The 20,605-nt window shown below is 47.1% G+C and overlaps 1 protein-coding gene and 1 long non-coding RNA gene across 3 annotated transcripts; one reads left to right on the top strand and one right to left on the bottom strand.

Annotated features, from left to right (window-relative positions):
- Positions 1–1,607: 1,607 nt before the first annotated feature.
- Positions 1,608–15,744, bottom strand: DLL1 (delta like canonical Notch ligand 1). Its single transcript, XM_077346718.1, has 11 exons — positions 14,508–15,744; positions 13,678–14,010; positions 12,250–12,310; positions 11,745–12,002; positions 8,314–8,374; positions 6,974–7,104; positions 6,674–6,843; positions 6,351–6,567; positions 3,378–4,170; positions 3,129–3,243; positions 1,608–2,310 (listed from the first exon to the last, which is right to left on the bottom strand). Exons 1-11 carry the CDS (start codon positions 14,565–14,567, stop codon positions 2,305–2,307), a joined length of 2,205 nt encoding a protein of 734 aa, XP_077202833.1. The 5' UTR covers positions 14,568–15,744; the 3' UTR covers positions 1,608–2,304.
- Positions 14,601–19,687, top strand: LOC143842100 (uncharacterized). 2 transcript variants are annotated; one of them, XR_013232982.1, is made up of 3 exons: positions 14,601–14,722; positions 18,040–18,195; positions 18,319–19,687. It is a non-coding gene; the product is annotated as an uncharacterized LOC143842100 (long non-coding RNA). The 2 variants fall into 2 exon arrangements; XR_013232981.1 differs by having other exon boundaries at positions 18,040–19,687.
- The last annotated feature ends 918 nt before the right edge of the window (positions 19,688–20,605 follow it).

Genomic DNA, 20,605 nt, shown 5'->3' with positions numbered 1-20,605 from the left:
CTCTCAACTTCTGTCAGTCTTGGATTTTCTTTTGTGCCTTCTTCGTCCCCCCCCCCCTTCAAGAAAAGAAAGGATTTTTTCCTCCCTCCTCTGACTTCTTGGATCCTCTCCCCCCCTCTCAAGAAAACAAAGAAAAAGTCTCCATTTGCTTCCCCCCCCCACCTCTTCTGAGCCTCCCTAAAGGTAAAGGTAAAGGTATCCCCTGTGCAAGCACTGAGTCATGTCTGACCCTTGGGGTGACGCCCTCTAGCGTTTTCATGGCAGACTCAATACGGGGTGGTTTGCCAGTGCCTTCCCCAGTCATGACCATTTACCCCCCAGCAAGCTGGGTACTCATTTTACCAACCTCGGAAGGATGGAAGGCTGAGTCAACCTTGAGCCGGCTGCTGGGATTGAACTCCCAGCCTCATGGGCAAAGCTTTCAGACGGCTGCCTTACCACTCTGCGCCACAAGAGGCTCATCGCCCTGAGCCTCCCTAACCAGGTGCAAAACACTTTCCTGTTTCAATGGGGGGGGGGGAGAGGAAGACTCGAGTTCAAAGCGATCTGAATTCAACAGGATTGACAATGGAATAAACAAAGTAAGTGCAGACTCTGCCCTGGTTTGATTCCCCGCTCTTCCACATGCAGCTAGAAGGATTACCTTGGGCCAGGCACAGTTCTTATGGCTGTTTTTGTAAATCAGTTCTGTTAGAGCTCTCTCAGCCCCACCTACCTCACAGGGTGTCTGTTGTGGGGAGAAGAAGGGAAAGGCGTTTGAAAGCCACTTCAGAACTCCAGATAGTGAACAGCAGGGCATAAAAAACCCAGTTCTTCTTCTCTCTTCTCAAATCTAGGAATAATCCCAGTTTCCCAGCAGAAAATGTAGAAGCAGCCAATAAATGATAGCACTTTCTTAATTATGGATTCGGCCCATCAACCATTGTTCCTATGCAGCTCCTATAAATCCCCACATTCCTAGAATGTACCTAATACTCAAATTGCATCATTTCATTCTGGGCCTAGTCCATGGACCCATGAGTGCAGGATTTGTAGTGCAAGCTACAGAAAAGTAAACCTGTATGGACAGACAGGGGACTTTCACTTTCTGTAGCCACCAATGGGATATTCCTAGCTGAACAGGCAGTTCTTCTCCATGAGACCTCTTGGCCCACTGCCTTCTCATAAACACCTGAAGCTGTTTTATACTAAGTTAAGTCAATGGTCTATCTCTAGAAGAAGAAGAGTTGGTTCTTATGTGCCGTTTTTCTCTAACCGAAGGAAGCGGTTTACGGTCACCTTCCCATTCCTCTCCCCACAACAGACACCCTGTGAGGTGGGTGAGGCTGAGAGAGCCCTGATATCACTGCTCAGTCAGAACAGTTTTATCAGTGCTGTGGTGAGCCCAAGGTCACCCAGCTGGTTGCATGTGGGGGAGTGCAGAATCGAACCTGGCTCACCAGATTAGAAGTCCGCACTCCTAACCACTACACCAAACTGGCTCTCGCTGAGTGAAGTCCATGCTCAATGACCAGTTCAGGCCTCATTTAAGGATCTTTCCCAGTGTTGCTGGCCAGAATTGCTGCAAACATTGCTTGGTCAAATAGTTTTGTAAAGAAGGTCTATGCTTTGAATATCATTAATAATATTTATTTTGGAAAAATAGTTTAAAAATGAATTTCATCATAGTAAAAAACCCTCAAATAACATTTTTGCACAATATTCCATAAATACATTATATACAAAAAAATATAGTCACATAGACCCGAAGTGCCTTTGTACATATTTACCAAAAATTTAAATTATAAAAAGAAACATCACAAAATACTCAAGCTTTACAAATATCCTGAAAATATTTTTTACAGATTAAAAAAAAATAACACGCTTTTCCCACCTAGTAAAAACACATTTTAGTATAAAAAGGACAAAAAAAGGCAGTGTGTGTATCTCTAATTCAAGAACAACTGGCTCATAAGAATCCAAAATATACACTTCAGGCAGTGCATGCTTCTTATGCAGATATTAAGTCCATTCATTAAATATATATATAGAAAAAAGCAACTGACCATAGTGCAATGATAAATATTCATAAGAGGCAGTGCAACAGGTATCCTTGAACACAGACCCTGGCCTTGTGTCCACCATGTTTTCTTTGCAGTCACTTTTGCTAACTTCAGTAGAGAACCAGCTCAGTCTGAATTTAGTTTCTCAGCAGCAGTCAGTGAAGGAATCTTTCTCCCTTTCCTTGTTCAGCAGCATTCATTGGGGCATTATCATCTTGGAAAATTGTTTCAAAAACAACAATTTTGCTGTATTGCCTTTCCTTTACACCTGCAGGGAGTTTAAAAGAGGCAAGGGAGAAACAAGAATGAGTTGATGCAAGGGATAAAGAAGTGCTAGTAAATGCTAGAATTATAAATGCCAACTGTGGCAAACAAACATGTTCTCCAGGTGACCAGCAAGGACGTTTCATCCAAGAGGGTTATTTTTTTCCCCTTGAGGCAACAAATGACTAAATATAGGAGATATAGACTATTAATTTGTGAGCTGATAGCTTGTATGGACTTATTTTCAAGGTCTGACTAGAGGGATAAATTCACTTTGTAAGATGACAAATTATATACCTCCACGGCTAAATAAACCAAGTACAACCACTCCTACAACCCTATTCATTTTCAGAAGATGCCTCATGATTTCTGGGGCTGAAATCAGTGTTTCCTGTTTGCTTTATTTCTTTTTAGCACATCCATGCGTACATACTAATGACAGCTCTAGTATCTCACCCAGAACTCAGTGCTAACAGAGCAGACATTATGTAAGTTATGGGGAAATGTTCCTAAGTATAATTTCAAGAGTTATTTTAACCCTGGAATCATCCTGTTAGCTCTTAGTTCTATTAGTGTTAATAGAGCTAATCCAGCATACAAAGGCAAAGAATCCTCTTCATAGCACATCCCACTGCAGTTCAGGTACTCCATCTGGAGAACACAACTTGCAGAACTGGGTTTTATGAGGGACAAACAAAAGTTGTATTTTGCATTCTGCTAAAAATGGCACTGCAAGGATGGGGAATAGAATGCTAGTGAGTCTAGCCAACTGGGAATCCAGATCAATATGCTTATCTTTTCAGCCTGCCAGGCAATACCAACCTCTGTTGCTATGATGCATTCATCTTTCTCTTCTGATATGACATACACCGACTGGTACTTGGTATCTTTCGAAGTGGAATATACAGATTCTGGTCGTTTCCTTTCAGATGTTTCACTGTAAAAAGATATAACAAGACAGGCCAGAATAAGATGGATGCTTTTCCAATGAACTCGAAAGCCATGCCCAGCACTTTGCATAGAAAGCACTCACCAGTCCACAACCACCAGAGCCATGCTACTGCTACATACCTCTTTTGCTGTACTGTGCTTTTCTCCTCTGCCTCCAGATTATATGTTTCACACTTCACTTCGCATTTGACATGCTCTTCTTTCACAGACTCCTCGTTCTTCAGTTCATGAACTAAATTGTAATCCACTGACGGGTATCGGGCTTTGTACCCATTTTTGTCAGCATGTTCGCTGTGGAAATCTACTTTCTTATTGGTGTTCTTAATCTGTGTAGCACCAATGACACTTATGGAAATGTCCTTCTCCCGCTGGCAGTTGGCCAAATTGTTCATGGTCTCAGTTTCACTTCTGCACGCATCAGGCTGATGCTGCCTCTTCTGCATTTTGAGTCTGAAGCAGACAACAATAGCTGCACAGCCCAGCAAGAGTATCAGGACCAAAATAATTCCAGCCCCCACTGCAATCCAAGGAAACTGGGAACTCTGGCCTTCAGTATACTTCTCAGTGATATCAACAATGACTGGCCCTGGAGGGGGTTCCGGGAGCAAGAACTGGCAGTTGTGACCACCATATCCTCGAGCACACTCACAAACATAGCGGTTGTTTCTCTCATGGCAAGTGGCTCCATTATGACAAGGGCCATGTTCGCATTTGCTGACAGGAGTGCTGCAGTTCTTCCCACTGTATCCCGGGGGGCAAGTGCAAGAATAGTCATTGATCCCATCTTGGCAAGTCCCGCCATTCAAGCAAGGAAAAGAAGCACAGTCATCCACATTATTATCACAATGTCTTCCAGTGAAGCCAGCTGGACATTGGCATATGTAGGAGTTCCCAAGGTCAACACACTGGGCTCCTGCAAGACAGTAAATATGGCAAATCATGAGAATATGACCCCAACCCTGCACAAGAAAGTTTATTTATTGCTTAAGATGCCATTGGCATCTTAAGCTTTTTCCAAGGGAGATCTAGGATTCTCCAATTTAATCCTCTCAACAGCCTTAGGAGATAGGTCAATCGAAATGATGACTTCTCCATTATGGCTAAGTGGGAATTTCGACCCAGTGGCTGAACACTCGGTTGGCTTGAACATACAAGAACATGCAAGGAACAAATACTTAAAATCATTTCTCTTATTTATGCTTGTCTGGCATGCCATGGGTTGCCCCACTACTTCATATTTTCCACCATATTCTAACACACATGCAGAGAAAGTCTTGCCTGAATCCGGTCAAATGTCACTCCAGACAGGTCTTCAGACGCAGAGAGTACCCAAATGTTTAGGTGGTATTAAACTGGCCCAAGTAACTTTTTTAAATCCCTCCACGATGATTATCCGGAACCTCTGAACACAGCTATTGATGGACCTATTGTCTGTTCATCAGTCTGGCCTGCTTCTAAAGCCATCTCAGCAAGTGATCACAGCAAGTTCTACAGTGAACTATGATTCTGCTTTCTGCAGTCATTAACAGGTAATCTTGCTCTGCCAGACACTTTAGTTGCAAGCAGAACTCTGGCCACTTGCAAGCCACTTCATTTCAGTGTCAGATTACTTTCAGAAGCCAGTGTTAGAAACCTCAGCTCAAATGCTTCTTCAGCCTTTGCACCAATGCTGTAGTGATGTAGAATAGCATCATTCACATTAGTGCAATCACCTGTCTGAATAGCATCTGCAGGTATAACTGGCAAAAGCAAGTGTCCTCTGGAATGAACACGTGTGAACAGGCTCCTTATCTCGGTCAGTATTAATGGGCACAACCCTTGTTAGACTTAAGCAATTTCACGTCCCTTGGGACATTAACAGGACTTTAAATGCTGAACTGTGGCTAGATAATCTGCAAGACTCTAAAAACTGAGTAGGGTTTTCATAAGCAACAGAGGAGCACAAGAAAGGGGTGTGTAAGGTTTTAAGTATACAATAATTGGACCAATTCATTCATTCTGGAGCCTTTCCCTGGACATCTGTGTCACAACCCCCTCATATGAGAAACAAACCCAACAGTCATGTAAAACCAGCATGACAGAAGAAATCTCTTTCTGAAAAAATTGTTTTCTATGTGAAGTGAGGGGTTTCAGTGGGAGAGGGGAAGAGGGAGGAACAGTTCAAACATGCAGCCTTCCATCCAAGCATGAAATAATCCAGGAAAAACTTTACTGCTTAATTTTGCACACAAGTTTAAAATGACACTTCTGAGTGCGATGCTCACAAGCACAGCTTTTCAAGCCAAGAATATCTTACCAAAATACTTTCAACTTTTCATGTAATTTCCCATATGTGAAAACCAAAATTGTGACTATACCCAATAGTATGGTCATTCCAACAAATTCTTAGATAAGACAGACTACTCCAGAAAGAGCACTCTTTAAAGTGTAGCCCGTATTTAACAGTACTGAGGCTGTTTTCCCTTGGATTGATGACAGTGGAACCTTACAGTAGGGTATTTGTACTGACTAATATTTTTGCCTATATTAGGTTGAATCCAATGATCAAAACAAATTCATGAGAGGGCTGTCTTTCTCATTCCCTCTGCAGCCATACTCCACCCCCAAAATTGTTGCCAAAAGTCAGTAGACCGTTGGAAACAGAGCAGACTGCTGGGCAAACCGGAGCTGCTGCAACTCAAGCCCCCCACCCCCCAAATCCTCCTGGTTTAGTTTTCCTTGTTCAAAGTAAACTGTGAAAATGATTTGGATGAGCAGATTGATAAATTAAATAGGATCATATAAAAATTCAGGACAGTGGTTCCAAAAGTTAACACACTTCCCTTAAATCCCAGACCAAGGCTGCATGTAAGTCATACTGTGTCTCTCCCCCAAGCCCAGCCAATGACTGGTTACTCTGCCAAAAAGTAAGACTGCAAACTTCTTCATACTCTGCTTTGGAAATTAACCCCACTGAACACCAGTGTTTTTACCCTATTATTCCCTCCACGCTACAGGACACTAAGCAAACTTCTAGGGGGACAGCACTCTCTCATGTCCCATTGACACTCAGGACAGGACATTCATGAACTCAAAGGGGTTGGTAGGACTTACCATTAGCACAGGGACTAGAGCTGCAATAGTCAATTTTCTTTTCGCAGTTAAATCCAGAGTAACCCACTGGACAACGGCAGCTGTAGCCCCCTTCTGGGTTGTCCGTGCATCTGCCTCCATTGAAGCAGGGGCCATCTGCACAAGTCATTGCTCCCAGCTCACAATTCTTCCCATAGAATCCAGGTGGACACGTGCAAGAATAGCTGTTTTCTAGATCCTGTTGAAAAGAAATTTACCGCACTTAGGGAGATGTTTTAGCCTATGGAATTGGCAGAAAATCTGCCTTCAGACCACTACAAAAATAGCTAGCTTCTTTCACTTACAGTACAGCTTCCTCCGTTCTTGCAGGGATTGGCATCACATTCGTTGATTTCAATCTCACAGTTGGAACCAGTGTAGCCAGGGCGGCAAGAACAGGTGTAGCTTCCTTGGCCTGTGTTGGTGCAAGTGGCACCATTCTTGCAAGGCTTGTGGTGAGTACAGTAGTTGAGATCTGCAGAACACAAAGATGAGAAGCACATCTGAAAAGAAGTACATGGCTTTGCTAGGACTCTACATGGCCTCTGGAAGAAAGGCTGAGAAAGCCATGGCACCGTATTGAAAATCAAAGCTGAAGGACTTACCCTGGTTACAAAAAAGGCCACCCCAGCCTTCCTGACAGTTGCATTGCCAAGGCTGTTGACAAGTACCATGAAGGCAACCTGGGTACCGGATGCATTCATCACAGTAACGCCCTTGCCAGCCAACTCTGCACCTAGGAAAAGGACAACAGCAACAAACATTAGCACAGGGAGGTATTTGTAATAGGATTCTGGAATGTTGTTACAGACCAAAACATTGGGGGGGGGGGAATAAAACCTTACAAAGAACACACAATTCAAGAGCAACCAATCAATCTTTCATTGCTCACAACTTCTCACTGTTTTCTCCACTGCCACATAAAATTTGGCATCCTGATTCTAAGCACGTTGCAAGTTGAGTGGAATGGAACACTGAGCACCTAGAATAATGGCCTTAATCTTCACCTATCACCCATGTATATATTTATCAGAATTCTGTCCCAGCCTTGTGCCAAGAACACAGGATCTTCACAACACTCCATGAAGTGGGAACTGGCCATCCCAGCATCACACATATTTCTACAAAACAGCAACAATCTAGGTCTCACTCTCTCACAAACCAGGACTCTGCTTTTATGTATTTAATTATTATATTTATATACTGCCCTCCCCTTGCACTTACAGCAGTTTACAGAAAACATGAAAACAGATATCTCCTCTTCCCACTCCCGTTATTAGATTGTTTTGAAGGGGATGGGTGATTGTGTAAATACTGCCATGTTTCTGTGCTGCTGTTAGGTTTTTATGCCCTGTATTTTAATTAGATTTTTATTGGGGTTTTAGCTAAGGGCAACTGTAACCTGCCATGAGCCAGTCTCAGCAGTAGCGGGAAATAAATTTAATAACTTATAATAATAATTAATAATAATAATACAATATATATTCAATAGTTGCATCAGGTAAAAACAACAGCAATAATAACATCACTAATAACTGAACTCTTCTTGGTTACCACCAAAACAAAACCACCTCATTATTATACATACTCTTCAATAAATGGTAGCATTAATGCTCATTTTGCCCGGGATTTAATGTTAGTTATGTCCCAGTGCTAGATCAATTGGTCAGCTGGACACAACGCATCTGAAACTCATTTAGGCAAAACTTTTATTCCTATGGAGTAGGCCTGTCTGAGCTCTTATTTCCAGATTCACAAGAATAGGCTCCAGATACCAAATGAAAATCACTGGCAACAAGTGCTGATTTCTGAACATTTGGTTCAGCATTGTTGTGGTAGGAGATTTTTCATAATCCCATATGACAAGAAATGGGTAACTTGAAAACATCTATCTGGGATCTTTATATCATGTTTACAGCAGGAGGAAAAGATGCTGAAAACTTACTTGCATTCCCCAGGCTTGTCACAGTATCCATGTTGCTCATCACATCCGGGCAAGCAAATTGCTACAAGCAAAAGAAACAGAGCATGCACATGTATAGGTTTTGTTTTGTTTTTCTGATGAGGGAGGAAAGTAAATTATTAAAAGAATTCGACTCAAGAGTTGAGCTGCTGACAACAGTTGAATTAATCTATGCGGTTTTGTACTAGTATGAATCTTGCTTGCTAACTGGGTACTATATTCAACAGCAGAGATGACTTTTCCCCATGCAACCATACTCAATAGAATTAGGGAGAGTTCACAATTGCTCCCTTCCTCAGAACTCCCATCCGCCTTTTCTCCCCACCAAGAGTCAGAAGTCCTCCTCCCCTCCCCTTCTATGCACACAGCTCCACCTCTTGCTGTCCTCAGAAAGTGTGTGCGAGTGTGTGTGTATGCGTGCAGATAAGGGTGGACAGCTGGTGTGCAGCGTGCCAGCCAGGACAGCTGCTCTATTGTCTATTCTATCCCAGCAGCTGCCCCACTGCAACAATACCCCCAACCTATTGCAGCCAATCAGGGCCAAGATGGGCTTCCTCAGTAGCCTATCCCTGCCCAGATCTAATCTATGGCACGCGCGTGATTTCTTGGCAAAGAGAAAAAACTTTTTTCTTATTCAAATAAATAAGTCTAAAGTTCTTTCACACACACCCCAAAGGGGAGGGGGGCTGGGGTGCACAGACAGAGTAAAGAGGTAAGCAGGCCAGAAGGGGGGGGGAGACTTCTGCTCATTACTTTGCCTGGTTATGGAACTCATTAAGCAGGCACTGCAAGTTTTAATTCAACAAAGCAAGCTGGAGACAATGACGGGCCCAGAAGGAGGAGACACAGAAGACAAGGAGAAAAGCTGGGCTGATGATCAAGATGGTCTCAAAGAACAGACTGAATGAGGCTAGCCTGCAAAATGTGCTTCGTTTTCAGGATGACATCATCTCCCACCCCCAACAAAATGTGCCACACAATCTAACTATTTACCCATAAAACTGAGGAAAAAGGAACCACAGGACAGAGTGCTTCGGAAGGCAATCTATACCCAAGTACTGAAAGGACTGTCTTTCCTTGAACAATTCATGGACATTTTTTTCTCCTCCTGCTGACACTTGATAAGACAGTGTGGCACAGGACTCACTGCTGAGGATCAAAGCTAAAGTCCCCCATCTCCTATAGCGGCAGTGGAATCCTAAGCACATCCAGTACAGGAAATGCATGTCAAGGGATCTGACTTCTTAGTTGTGCCATAAACAGTTCATCCTACCAGTACTCAGGGGAACCTACATGCCCTGGACCAGTGGGATGACATTGCACAGACTGGCAGAGATGCATGGGCCCACATGCTCCACTACCAATCATATGTGGCACATCTAATCACAAAGACTGGGATCAATATGGTCAGTTTAGTGACACCCAGTGGGATTTTTTTCTTGGACCAGCAGATTCCCAGACTGTCCTGTACCCAGTACCTAAATGCCAGAGCATGCAGAGCTAGTGGTGCAATAATTTGGATCCTGGCCAATGCTTGGGCCATTATTTTCAGTGTTACTGCCTACCCTGGCATTAGGAGGTTGGACAGCTACATCCAAAGTTCCCTTGCCAAGGTATACAGACATCCTAACATATCAGATGATGCTACTACAGTGAAGTGGATGAATCCAACTCGAACTGAAAAGCCTAGTTACATTTGATATGTCTAATCACTGCATTTCCCCTTCTGCCAGAGATTACAATCCTACCTGGTACCTATAATTAATGTTAGCAGGACTTCTACTAATTACCCAGTCAAATCTCCAGATGACTTAGGGAAGCCTCTGTCTAGAGTACAAATCAGATCCCAGAGAGATCAAGGGAAATGCTTCCAGCACTTTTTCCCTCTAATACTTTCCTTGGATGGATGTATTTTTCCCCCCTTCCTCCACTCCTAACTATGCTGGCCTGGTGTTTGAGAAAATTGAGCAGATAGTAATAAGTATAAAATGCAGAAATCTCTTAAGGAGCAAAAAATCAAGCAATCCATCATTAACATGGATTTTAGAAATACATTAAGTCTCTGGCTTTCTCCTCTGCTGAATGTAGTTTAACAGGTTTCAAGATTTGAAAGAAAATACCCAATCAGAGAAGGAAAGGTCTATGAAAATGTACTTTGCAAGACATAGGTAAAGGTAAAGGTATCCCCTGTACAAGCACCGAGTCATGTCTGACCCTTGGGGTGACGCCCTCCAGCGTTTTCATGGCAGACTCAATATGGGGTGGTTTGCCAGTGCCTTCCCCAGTCGTTACCGTTTACCCCCCAGCAAGCTGGGTACTCATTTTACCGACCTCGGAAGGATGGAAGGCTGAGTCAACCTTGAGCCGGCTGCTGGGATTGAACTCCCAGCCTCATGGGCAAAGCTTTCAGACGGCTGCCTTACCACTCTGCACCACAAGAGGCTCTTTGCAAGACATAGGACATTCTATATCAGTTAGCCCCTAATAAAAGGACCTCATACATTGAAAGGAATAACTATGTTCTTAGATGGGAATGCTTTATCTATATTAACCATGAGTCAGTATGATTGCTTTATATTGGTCTGCAATATGTCCTATACCAAGTTACAGGAGTTTTAAGACTACTAAACTTAAAGAGTTTAGAATGGAGTAACCTAGCATAGGACTGTGCTAAGAATGGGGCAGTTATATTTGACTGCCATTATCATAATTAATTATCATAATTATTAATTGGAAAATTATGTCAAGGTGCATGAGTTGTATGGCTTTTTACAGTTTAAGGTGTATAACCATGTGAATATATTTTTTACATTTCTGAATTTGGCAAACTGTTAGAAGAACAAACCCCAGTATATAAAAGGTTGTTCTAACCTACTGGCTATCACTTTTCCACCAACTCAAGAAAAAGGTTTTTTGTTTACTGAGGGAAAGGAAGGGGAGAATATACATGCTCAGCTCTCTCCCAGTAAAAATCAAAGCCTTAACACAAGCTTCATTATTCTCATAAATTTGTGAACAAGCAATCCTTCAGTGCTCTGGATCTTCTTCCCCAAGGCAAAAACCATCAATCAATCTACTGATAACAAGGGAGAGTGTGCTGTTAGTAACATTACTATTGTGCAATTCTAGTTACATTTTATCTGTGTTCATTCAGCAATCTGTGTTTATTTATGTATTGCATTTTACCTTGCTTATTAATAATTAAGTCAGGGATGTCACTGCACTGAGATAATACTGCTCTAAGTCTTCATGATCAAGTCTACATGCTGCACTAATTACTGAGTGTGATGCTAAACAAAGACACTCCTATGATTGCACTGGACATTGAATGGGACGTGTATGCACATGTGAGAATAAGCAAGCAGCACAGTGAGGGCAGTTTTAAAGAAATACTTTTCACTGAGGACACTCACGGTCAGTGCAGTACTGCCCCTTCCAGCCTGGATTGCAGACTTTTTCCCCACGCTCTCCACAAGTGAAGTGACCAAAAGCATCATCCCTCGGGCGACAGAAGACAGAGCAGCCTTCCCCATAATAGTGCTCATCGCACACAAAACGGTAGGAATATTTGAGGTCAGTGCGGCCACTGCTGTGCAGGTCCTGGGACCATTCTTCCCCAACAGTCAAATGTCTCTGAGTAGCCAGGCGGCTAATGAGGCGCTCTGGGTTTTCTGCAATGGGAGAGGAGAAGATCAATGCAGTTAATTAAATGGTCACTTTGCATTTGAAACATAGAAGGACTTGGGGTTGGTGTGGGCAGGGAATGTTTTTCAGGCCTCTCACACTTCAGCACAGGTGGAAACCAGGCTCCCTGAGAATGGAACTTGCTATCTCCCTTAAAACCATCTCACCCTGATCAAGGACCCAGAGAATGCAACTGAAGGTGATGCCATTAACAGTTGCAAGGGCTGCCTTTACCTGTACTAAGGTCGTCAGGAGAGTCTGTGTTCAGTGCTTCAATGATGAGAGAGAAAGTGCCCTGGAAAATAAGATTCAAAAAGAACAGAGAGACAATGAGAACAATTGTCCAGAGTCAGCAGAATAGCATGATCACAGGCTACAACCATGGCAGGAATATACGTGCCCAGCCAGCATGACTCTGATCCCTGACTCTGTCCGGCCTGTTTTCACTTTTCTCAAGGAAATGGCAGAGCTTTCTGAACAGTTATTTCCTGGCCTGTTTTTTCAGCCTGCCCCTACAGGATGCAGTGTTAAAAAGAGCAGGGAAGGGAAAGGGGAGGAGGTGATGGGAGGGGTAGGAGAGGCACTCTTTACACTTTGCTCTCCTCTCAGCTTTGTATACAGAGAAGCAGTGGATTGGGAGGGGGGGGAGGATTTGATAGAAGATAGATCAGGCCTTTGGGAATTTCAGGCCAGACTGTCAATGACATGGCCATTTCCATAATGGGAAGACAAGGGAAGTGAAATCACAATAAAGTATGCTCGACCACCCTTATTATCATCCTTTCAGCTGACTGGCTGAGGCTACTAATGAGACACAAACTCCCAGCAAGCTTGCCTCATCAAAATTTCAAAACATGATGGACTCTCTCTAGTTATCTCTCCTGTGGCATTCTCTGACGGCAGAGAGAATCAGAGAAGAGAGGTACATTACAGTCAAACGAATGGTAGCATTCTAGAATTCAAGATGCTAGGTTAACATGAGGAGCACTGCTTGCATGATAAGGCATCTGGCAGCCTCAGTTCCCTACTGCACTGATCTCTCAGCCTGTTGGGCCAGGCAGCAGCATAACAAAGGCCTTCAAAGGCCTTGAGTTCAAAGAAGGAAACAAAAACATGGAAGGAACACTGGCCAGAATTTGGAAAGCAAATCTTCTTTTAAATTAAGCTACATCAAAGGGGGCAAATACATAAGATTTTAGGAAGCCATTTATATAGACCACTTGACCTGAAATAAATTCTGTCCCTTGGTGTTGTATCCACAAGCATCCCATGCACATGCTGGTGCGTTCTTAAAATCATTAGCCAACAATGTAGCTACCTACACACTGCCAATGAAATAAAAAGACCAATGAATTTTCTGGCCACCTCTTGTGTGTACAAAACAGTTGGCTCTGCCCCATGGTAGTGACAGTGATTAACCAATCTGGAATCCGAAGTGATCTTCTGCAGGGAGAAGCAATTTTGACATGCAGTGATGCAATGATAAATCGACATAGACCTCCAAAGCAACGTTATGAGACTAAGGGGGCCAATGGGTCGAGGAACTACGTTACCTCATCCTATTGAAATTAATCGGGGACATCTCATTAATTGCCATCCTGCAGACCCTCCTCTACAGCTTCCCCCCCCCCGCCCGCCCCCCGTGGGTGCCGCTGAACTTACCGGCCAGGTGAAGCCGAAGGGGAAGCGGATGGGGTTGCTGAAGGAGGGATCGCCGTTGGCGGCGTTGTCAGGCACGTTGAAGGAGTTGGCTCCCAGAACCGGGGTGACGGCGCTGCCGTAGGTGCAGGGCGGCTCCGGAGAGACGCTGGCTTGGTAGTGTTTGAGGCACACGCGGAAGAATGTCTTGCAGTCGCACTGCTGCAGCCCGGCCGCCGAGCCGCCGCTGGGCAGGGCCGCGCCGAGGCCTCCCCGGCAGCAATTGCGGTTGCCCAGAAGCCCCTTTTTGTTGACAAACTCCTGCAGCTTCAGCTCGAACACGCCGGAGCTCCCAACCTGCGGAGAGAAGGGCGGGAGAGGGCATCGCAAGAGCCATGAGTGAAGGAAGAGGGAGGGAGGCGAGATGAAACATAAGGCGGGGGGGGGGGAGGCGGCGAGTTTATCAATGGGCGTTTTGCCCCGGTTGCAGAGCGGCACGAGCAAGACGTCAGGCGCCGCCAAGCCCCGCAGATTCCCCGATGGCAAGGCGCCCGTTCAGGCGCTCGGACACTCCGGTAGGGGGCAGCGGCTGTTTGCGGTTCACGTGCCCCGGCTACCGGAGTTCCGCTAATACCAGGGCACTGCCAAGCCCCTGAAACCCCGCCGCCCCACCGTGCGGCTTTCGTCCTTCTGCTTGCCGCGCGCTCCTTCTGGGGCGGAGACGGCCACATCGAGTCAGTCCCCTCGGTGGCTCCCTCATCCCCAGGAGAGGAGGGCTGCTGGCCGGGGCTTTCCCGAAGGGGCGCCTCAAACTTCCCGTCGGGGCCCTTGGCGATACGGTCCCGCGCGCTTACCTGGCTGGGCAGCAGAAGCACGCAAGAGACCACGAGCGCCAGCAGGGACGGAGCTCCCATTTTGAGGGGGTGCCGGACGGAGAGCGTTGGGCCGCTGGTCTGTCCTCGTCGTCCCTTCGCGTCTTCCCGGCGGAGAGCCCAGGCGAGCGGGAGGGAACCAGCGACGGGCACGAGGAGCCCGGTCTCCCGGCGGGGCTGGCGGGGGGCTTCGCAAGGCAGGTGGATTCGCTTCGAGGCGCTCTTTCGCTCGCGCGCGCGCGCTCTTTCTTCGGTCGCCGCGAGCGCAGATCCGCCCTTTGGAGAACTGACAGCTCTCGGGGAGGCAATTTCTGTTTTCTCCCTCTCTTTGCAAGGCGCGCGGCCTCGAGGAGCAACTTTTGCCCTCCGCCCGCCTTCCTCGCCACACTTCTCGCGGCTGCCTCGCGCTTCGCTCTTCTCCGGCCGGGAGAGGAAAAGGAGAGAAAAGCCAGTTAATTCCCAGAGGCGGAGAAAAAGCTTCCCAAGCAGATTACAATCATCAACGAGCTGGAAATCCCTCCGGGGACGAGGAGGAGGAGATCATTCCCGGCGGCGGCTGGCGTGCGTGTGTCGCGACGCGGGCGCTTGTCAGGCAGCCTGTCTCCCAAGCCTCCGGGATTGCTGGTCGCCACTTTCCACGCAGTCTGCCCCGAGCCTCTCGGTGGTGGTGGGGGGGGGGGGGCGGTAGAGGGGGGAGGCGGTTGTATTTTCTTCCAAGCCCAAAAGGGAAGGCGGAAAAGATTGGCGTGTTTTTTGTTTTGCAAGTCACGGAGTGGCGACGAGGCCCGCGTGTGTGTGCGTGCTCCCCAGATCTGCCTCTCTGCCCTCCTGCCTGCCTCTGTTATGGGTGTTCTTGGCTCTCGCCCTGGCTGGCTGTCAGGCCTGCTTGCTCGGTGGCGCTCTACGGATCTGCCTGCGGTCGGGCGCCTGCCCGCCTTATATCTCGCCGGCCGCATGGCTAATGAGATGCAAATGAGCATCTCCCCAATCTGGCTAGAGCGGTCACAAAGGAACCACTTTTTCGAAGCCCTCCTCTCAATGGATCGCCAAATGGTCAGTGAGCTGTAAAATGGGCAACCCTCCTCCTCTTCCCCTCCTCTGTGGGTCCCACAAAAAAAGAGAGGGGGAGGGGGGCTCATTTACATTCCTGCAAGTTCAGGAGCCGCAAGAATCGCCCCCTCCCTTCCCCAAAATGCGCGCTCACACTTTCCCCGGCTCCCCTTAGGAGATGGCAACCCGCAACACAGCACACATTTTCCGCTCTCGTCTGAACGGATAAAGCCTGCCTTTCCTGCAAGAAGGGGAGGGGAGCTTTGATCCAGAACTGATCTTGTCTTGAAATGAATAATTATAATGTTTTAAAGTGTATTATATAAAGTAGTCTCTTGACAAACGGGTCTGCCCATCGCTAAGGCCGAGGGAAGAAACGGGATCAGTGTCACGCCCCACTGAAATCGAATACTTTAAACCCGACACGGGGACTCAAATGATATTTTTCAAGTCTTCCGTGTTCCCAACCTGGAAAGGGGGAGGAGACCAGGCGGGGCGAAACGAGCTGGGGTGTGTGTGTGTGTGTGTGTGGAGGGGGATTCATAGGCTGCTATCTTGCACGGTGGGGGGAAACCCCATTCAGTATAATGGTACCTACTTCTAAGTAGACCTGCTGAGACTGGCTCTCGCAGGCAGGAAACGCCAGGGGGGGGGCACACGTCAGAGGCATCCCGCGGTCTTGGGGCCAAGGATGGAAGAGGTTTGCCCCGCTCCGGGGGCGAGGGCAGGTCACTGGGTGAGTTTTCCGAAGTTTTGAAGAACTCTTCGGAATCTCTGCACTCCTTTTCCTGATCATTATGCGGAACACCCCTTCCACCGAAGACTTTCATGCTCAAACAATCCGGGAAAGACCCATGTGTTAAGTTCCAGGCGGGGGTGATGAGAGAGAGAGAGAGAGGGAGGGAGGGAGGGAGGGAGGCTGGGTAAACAGTCCTGGTTTTTAAAGCCCGAAAAGGGGGAAGAAGAAGAAGGGGTGGGGGAGCGCACACACCCCTCATCGAATTCTTGGTTAAACTGGCAAACCTCAGGCCAGTTCGTCTCAATTTTTCCCTTCCTGTACGAAGATCACCATCCCTGGCTGGCTCTCGCTGCCTTTTCCCTCCTTCGAGCTTAGTACAAAAAGTGAGTTTGGTGTGTGTCGTTCGCGTGGCTGTCATTAAAGCAGTTTGTTATTATGTGAGGCCCGAATCAGTTGGCCCTTTGTGCTCTCAGCTGTATGGTAATGTAGACAGCACCTGCTCCCTGCACAATACAAAGGGGAGAAAGAGCTCCCCTCGGCGCACGCTACTGCCTCTACAACAATGTGCGCACATTTTTAAAGAAATCCCTTCCAGCTTTCCTTCCCCTCCCTACCTCCAGAAAAGGAAGGGGGAGAAAACTTTATGCCAACCGTCACCTTATTATTTTTTACACATCCATCAGACACTGGTGCTTTTGTGAGGGTTTTAAAAAAATTGGAAAAGAGTTTACTACTGATAGACCGAGTCCCATTAGCCTTCCTTCCTGCGAAAGTAGAAAGGAGGAGGAGGAGGTTGTTGATTTTCTTTTTTTTTTAAGTTTGATGGCAACTAATTTGGAGTTGATGGAGAAGGAGAGGGGGCTTGAGGAGACAGGGAGGGGATTTTTGTTTGGGAGGCTTGTTGCAAAACACCTCTGTAAACAGACAGAGCCAGTTGCCCAGGCTGGGGCGTCATTGGGATGCAAGGTGTGACTGCCTGGGTAAATGTCATTTGAATTGCAGCAGAGCCTTTCAGAGGGCTGCTTAGGCGGGTGGGCAAGAGAGAGAGGATTCAGCCACAATTAGCAGCCTGTAGGTATGGCTCTCCAAAAGTCGTCTCTATGGACACTTTATGGGGGGGGGGGGCGGCAAAGTGCTTTTGCATGACCCAATGTGACTTTCATTGAAGCAGATGTTTTGATCACAAATTACCTTACAATGTCAAAATCTGAAACACTTCTTCAAGTCCAGGCCTCGGTAAAGGCCAGTTAAAAGAAAATCACTATTTGAACGTGCGTTAAAGAGGACTATCTTGCCAGGCAGTTCTGGCACTAGCAGAGGGAGCACTGCTCTCTGTGACTGACTGTGTCCAGACCCATCCCACTGAAGTGACCTAAGGATTGTAAGGAGTGACAACAGTTCAGTAGCAGGGCAGAGGAAAACTGGGAGGTAAAGACTTAACTCATGGAAATAGGGCACCTGATTCCTTCTGTGCCATGGAGGCCTCACCTGGCAAGCATCCCTGTTAAACCTCTGTTAAGAGATGGGACACTTTTTCTCCAGGCTACTAACAGTCCTGGGACAGAGCAAATCTATCACCTGCCAAACGGGCTGCGTGGGGTGCCTTGGGGGCCTTGGGGATTCTGTCTTTCAAGAAGGCAGGTGATAAGCTAGATAGACCAACAGGCTGACTGAAAAAGGTGATTAAGTTATCTTGTCCTAACATGACTTTGTCCTTATCTACAGGTAACCCCAGGAAATGCATTGCTTGATCAGATGAAGTCTTGGCATGCCAAAAGCAGCCATCTGCATGACATCTGGAAGCTTACAAGCCGGAAGTGGTGGAGGCAGCCCTGGCTGTTACTGCCTTTGAGCATCCAGGAGATTCTGTCACCTTCCGAGGTAGTTTTATTCATGGTCTCCCTAACGCTCACCCCCAGTTAGTATGCATATATCAAGATATTGGCTTAAGAAATGTGGAACGATTAATGGCTGTCCCAGTTATACCATATTGCTTTTTTCCAGGAAGGCAACACATGATGTCATTGAGAAACCCAGAGATAATATTGAACCCACAATGGGAAACAGATGAGGAGGAGGCAGAGGCTCAGTTCAGTTGCAAGAGGCAGGTGAAGAGATTGGAGGAATGTCGCTTCCATGTCTCCTTTCCACCCTACTTTTCAGCCACGGAGTTTAAGCATCAATGAGGTTAAAGGTTAGCTGCTCTGCAGCTCTGGGAAGCCATTTAAGCTAAAAGATGGTGGCTGGCTCAAGGCCATTTAGAGAGCATCACAGGTCTCCACAAGTCCCAGTCTAGCTGCTGTGCTGCACTACATCTCATGTGGATTCTGAAGGATAAACCAAGTTAACAGAGTCAGAACTCAAATGAAACAGAATACCGGCACTAAACATGAGCACTGTTGCTGGAGCATGGAAGCCAAATACAATAAATAATTAAGTGAGACACAGAGGGGTGTGAGACTTTTCAAAAGAAGCGCAGAATCATAGATTAAGGCAGCTAGTTCTCAGCAATGAACAGCTAGGGAAAGACTGCACATATTTTACAGGCCGATGTCGAATTAGTTGGTGAGCAAAGTCCCATTGATGGTAAAGGATCTCCATTTCCCCTCACATGCTTAGAACTGGAATACCTGACAAGGAAAGGCCTGAAGGCAAGGATCCAACGTGATGCCAGTATGCACCATGGCACCCTCACAAGTCCTTCCTGGTGCCCTCTAGGTGTTTTCAGAAAGGGGGTGGAGCCACGGGGAGTGTTGCTCAGAGGGGCTGTTGCCCAGAGGGCAAATTGCATGACACTGTTTCAGTTGCAGTTGCCGCCACACAGTTTGGGTTTTTGTTTCCTCTCATTCTTCTTTCTAGTGTATTTTGAAATCCCCCTCTTCTCCCTTGCCCTTCCTCCCTGTTTGGGGCTTCAGCTACCATTTTGTCCTTGTGCCTCCCAGTCTGTGTCAAAGTTCCAAAGGGATTGGGAACCCCTGCCCTAAACCAACTCATCCTGCATTCTTCCAATTCCTGCATTCTCCCAATTCCATCCAAAAGCTTGGGGGGTGGGGGCAAACCAGGGACCAGCATTGGAGTGCTGTTATGGATCTGAACAGCTTGTCCTGTAATCTTCCCAGCTGTGATGGAATGGACTGAAAATATAGAAATTAGCATTTGGGGAAATTGCCAGATCTATCTGCATAAGTGTCGTACCTACTTGGCTACTTTCATTATTTGTTTGTTTACTTACTTATATTTATATACTGCCCTTCCTTGTGGCTCAGGGTAGTTTACATTGGAACTTTCATAAAGCAGAACAGTGTAATATACATCTTGGTTACATTATAATCACATGCTTCCTGTGTGTAAATAAATATTCCTGATCTTGTAACCTGATGTGGGTGACCTGTCCTAGTCCTAGTGCCTAATAGTAGAAGAAAGCAATGCACACGGTGGATTTCTGCTACCACCACCCTTCCTGGATGCTTGGGCTCCCCAGGGATCGCAGTAGCCATCTCTCCACAGGGCCAGAGCTACCCCCCCCCCCCCCCGGCAAACTGCTGGTGCACTGGCACAAGTGTAATGTTGCCCTCCCCACGCTTGCAACTGGCACCGGGAAGGCCCCCTGGCCGCCGTCCAAGGGGGGGGGTGACGAGGCGTCATCCCTCCAGGGCCCTCCTGGCCCCAAGGACAGCTCCAGGCCCCGCCTCCCAGCGGGTCGCCCTCTCGGCTGGCGCAGCTTCCTCAAAGGCCTTGGGCCGGCCAGTCAGGGGCGAAGAGCTGGAAAAAGGCATGGCCCGGACAAGCGGAGGAGAGCGGCTGGCTGGGAGCTGCTGGGGGAGAGCCAGAGCAGGGGAGAGATGGGGCCGCCCAAGGGAGCCCGCGGGCGCCGGGGCTGAACCCTTTCCCTTCCTCGGGTCTCCCGCCCTCTCCCCGCCCGGATTTGTTAAATTGACGCGGCGCGGATTTCTCGATTAGGCCTGCAAAGCGGAACTGAAAGGCTTCGTCAAACCCATCAGAACCCGGCCCCGAAGCCGCGCTCGGCTTCTGCTGCCCTCCTCGGGGCCGCGCGCTTCGGTGGCGGGGAAAGCAAGCAGAAAGCCGCTGGGCCTGCCTCGCTCCCCCCCCCCCCCCCCGATGCTGCCGAGCTAACGGGGAGACTGGCCTGTTTAACTTAAGTGTTTCTCTGGGAGGCTGTTGTAGTTTAACTCCTGCCCACCAGTAGCTGGGCCGAACAAAGGAGGGACTCGAGGTCTCCCCATTCATCCTTTCTTTGCGCTTTAATTTTCATTGATTTGGAAGACAAGGG

The sequence above is a fragment of the Paroedura picta genome, chromosome 1, assembly GCF_049243985.1.
Source record: "Paroedura picta isolate Pp20150507F chromosome 1, Ppicta_v3.0, whole genome shotgun sequence".
Lineage (NCBI taxonomy): Eukaryota > Metazoa > Chordata > Lepidosauria > Squamata > Gekkonidae > Paroedura > Paroedura picta.
This window is presented reverse-complemented; position numbering and strand designations above follow the sequence as displayed.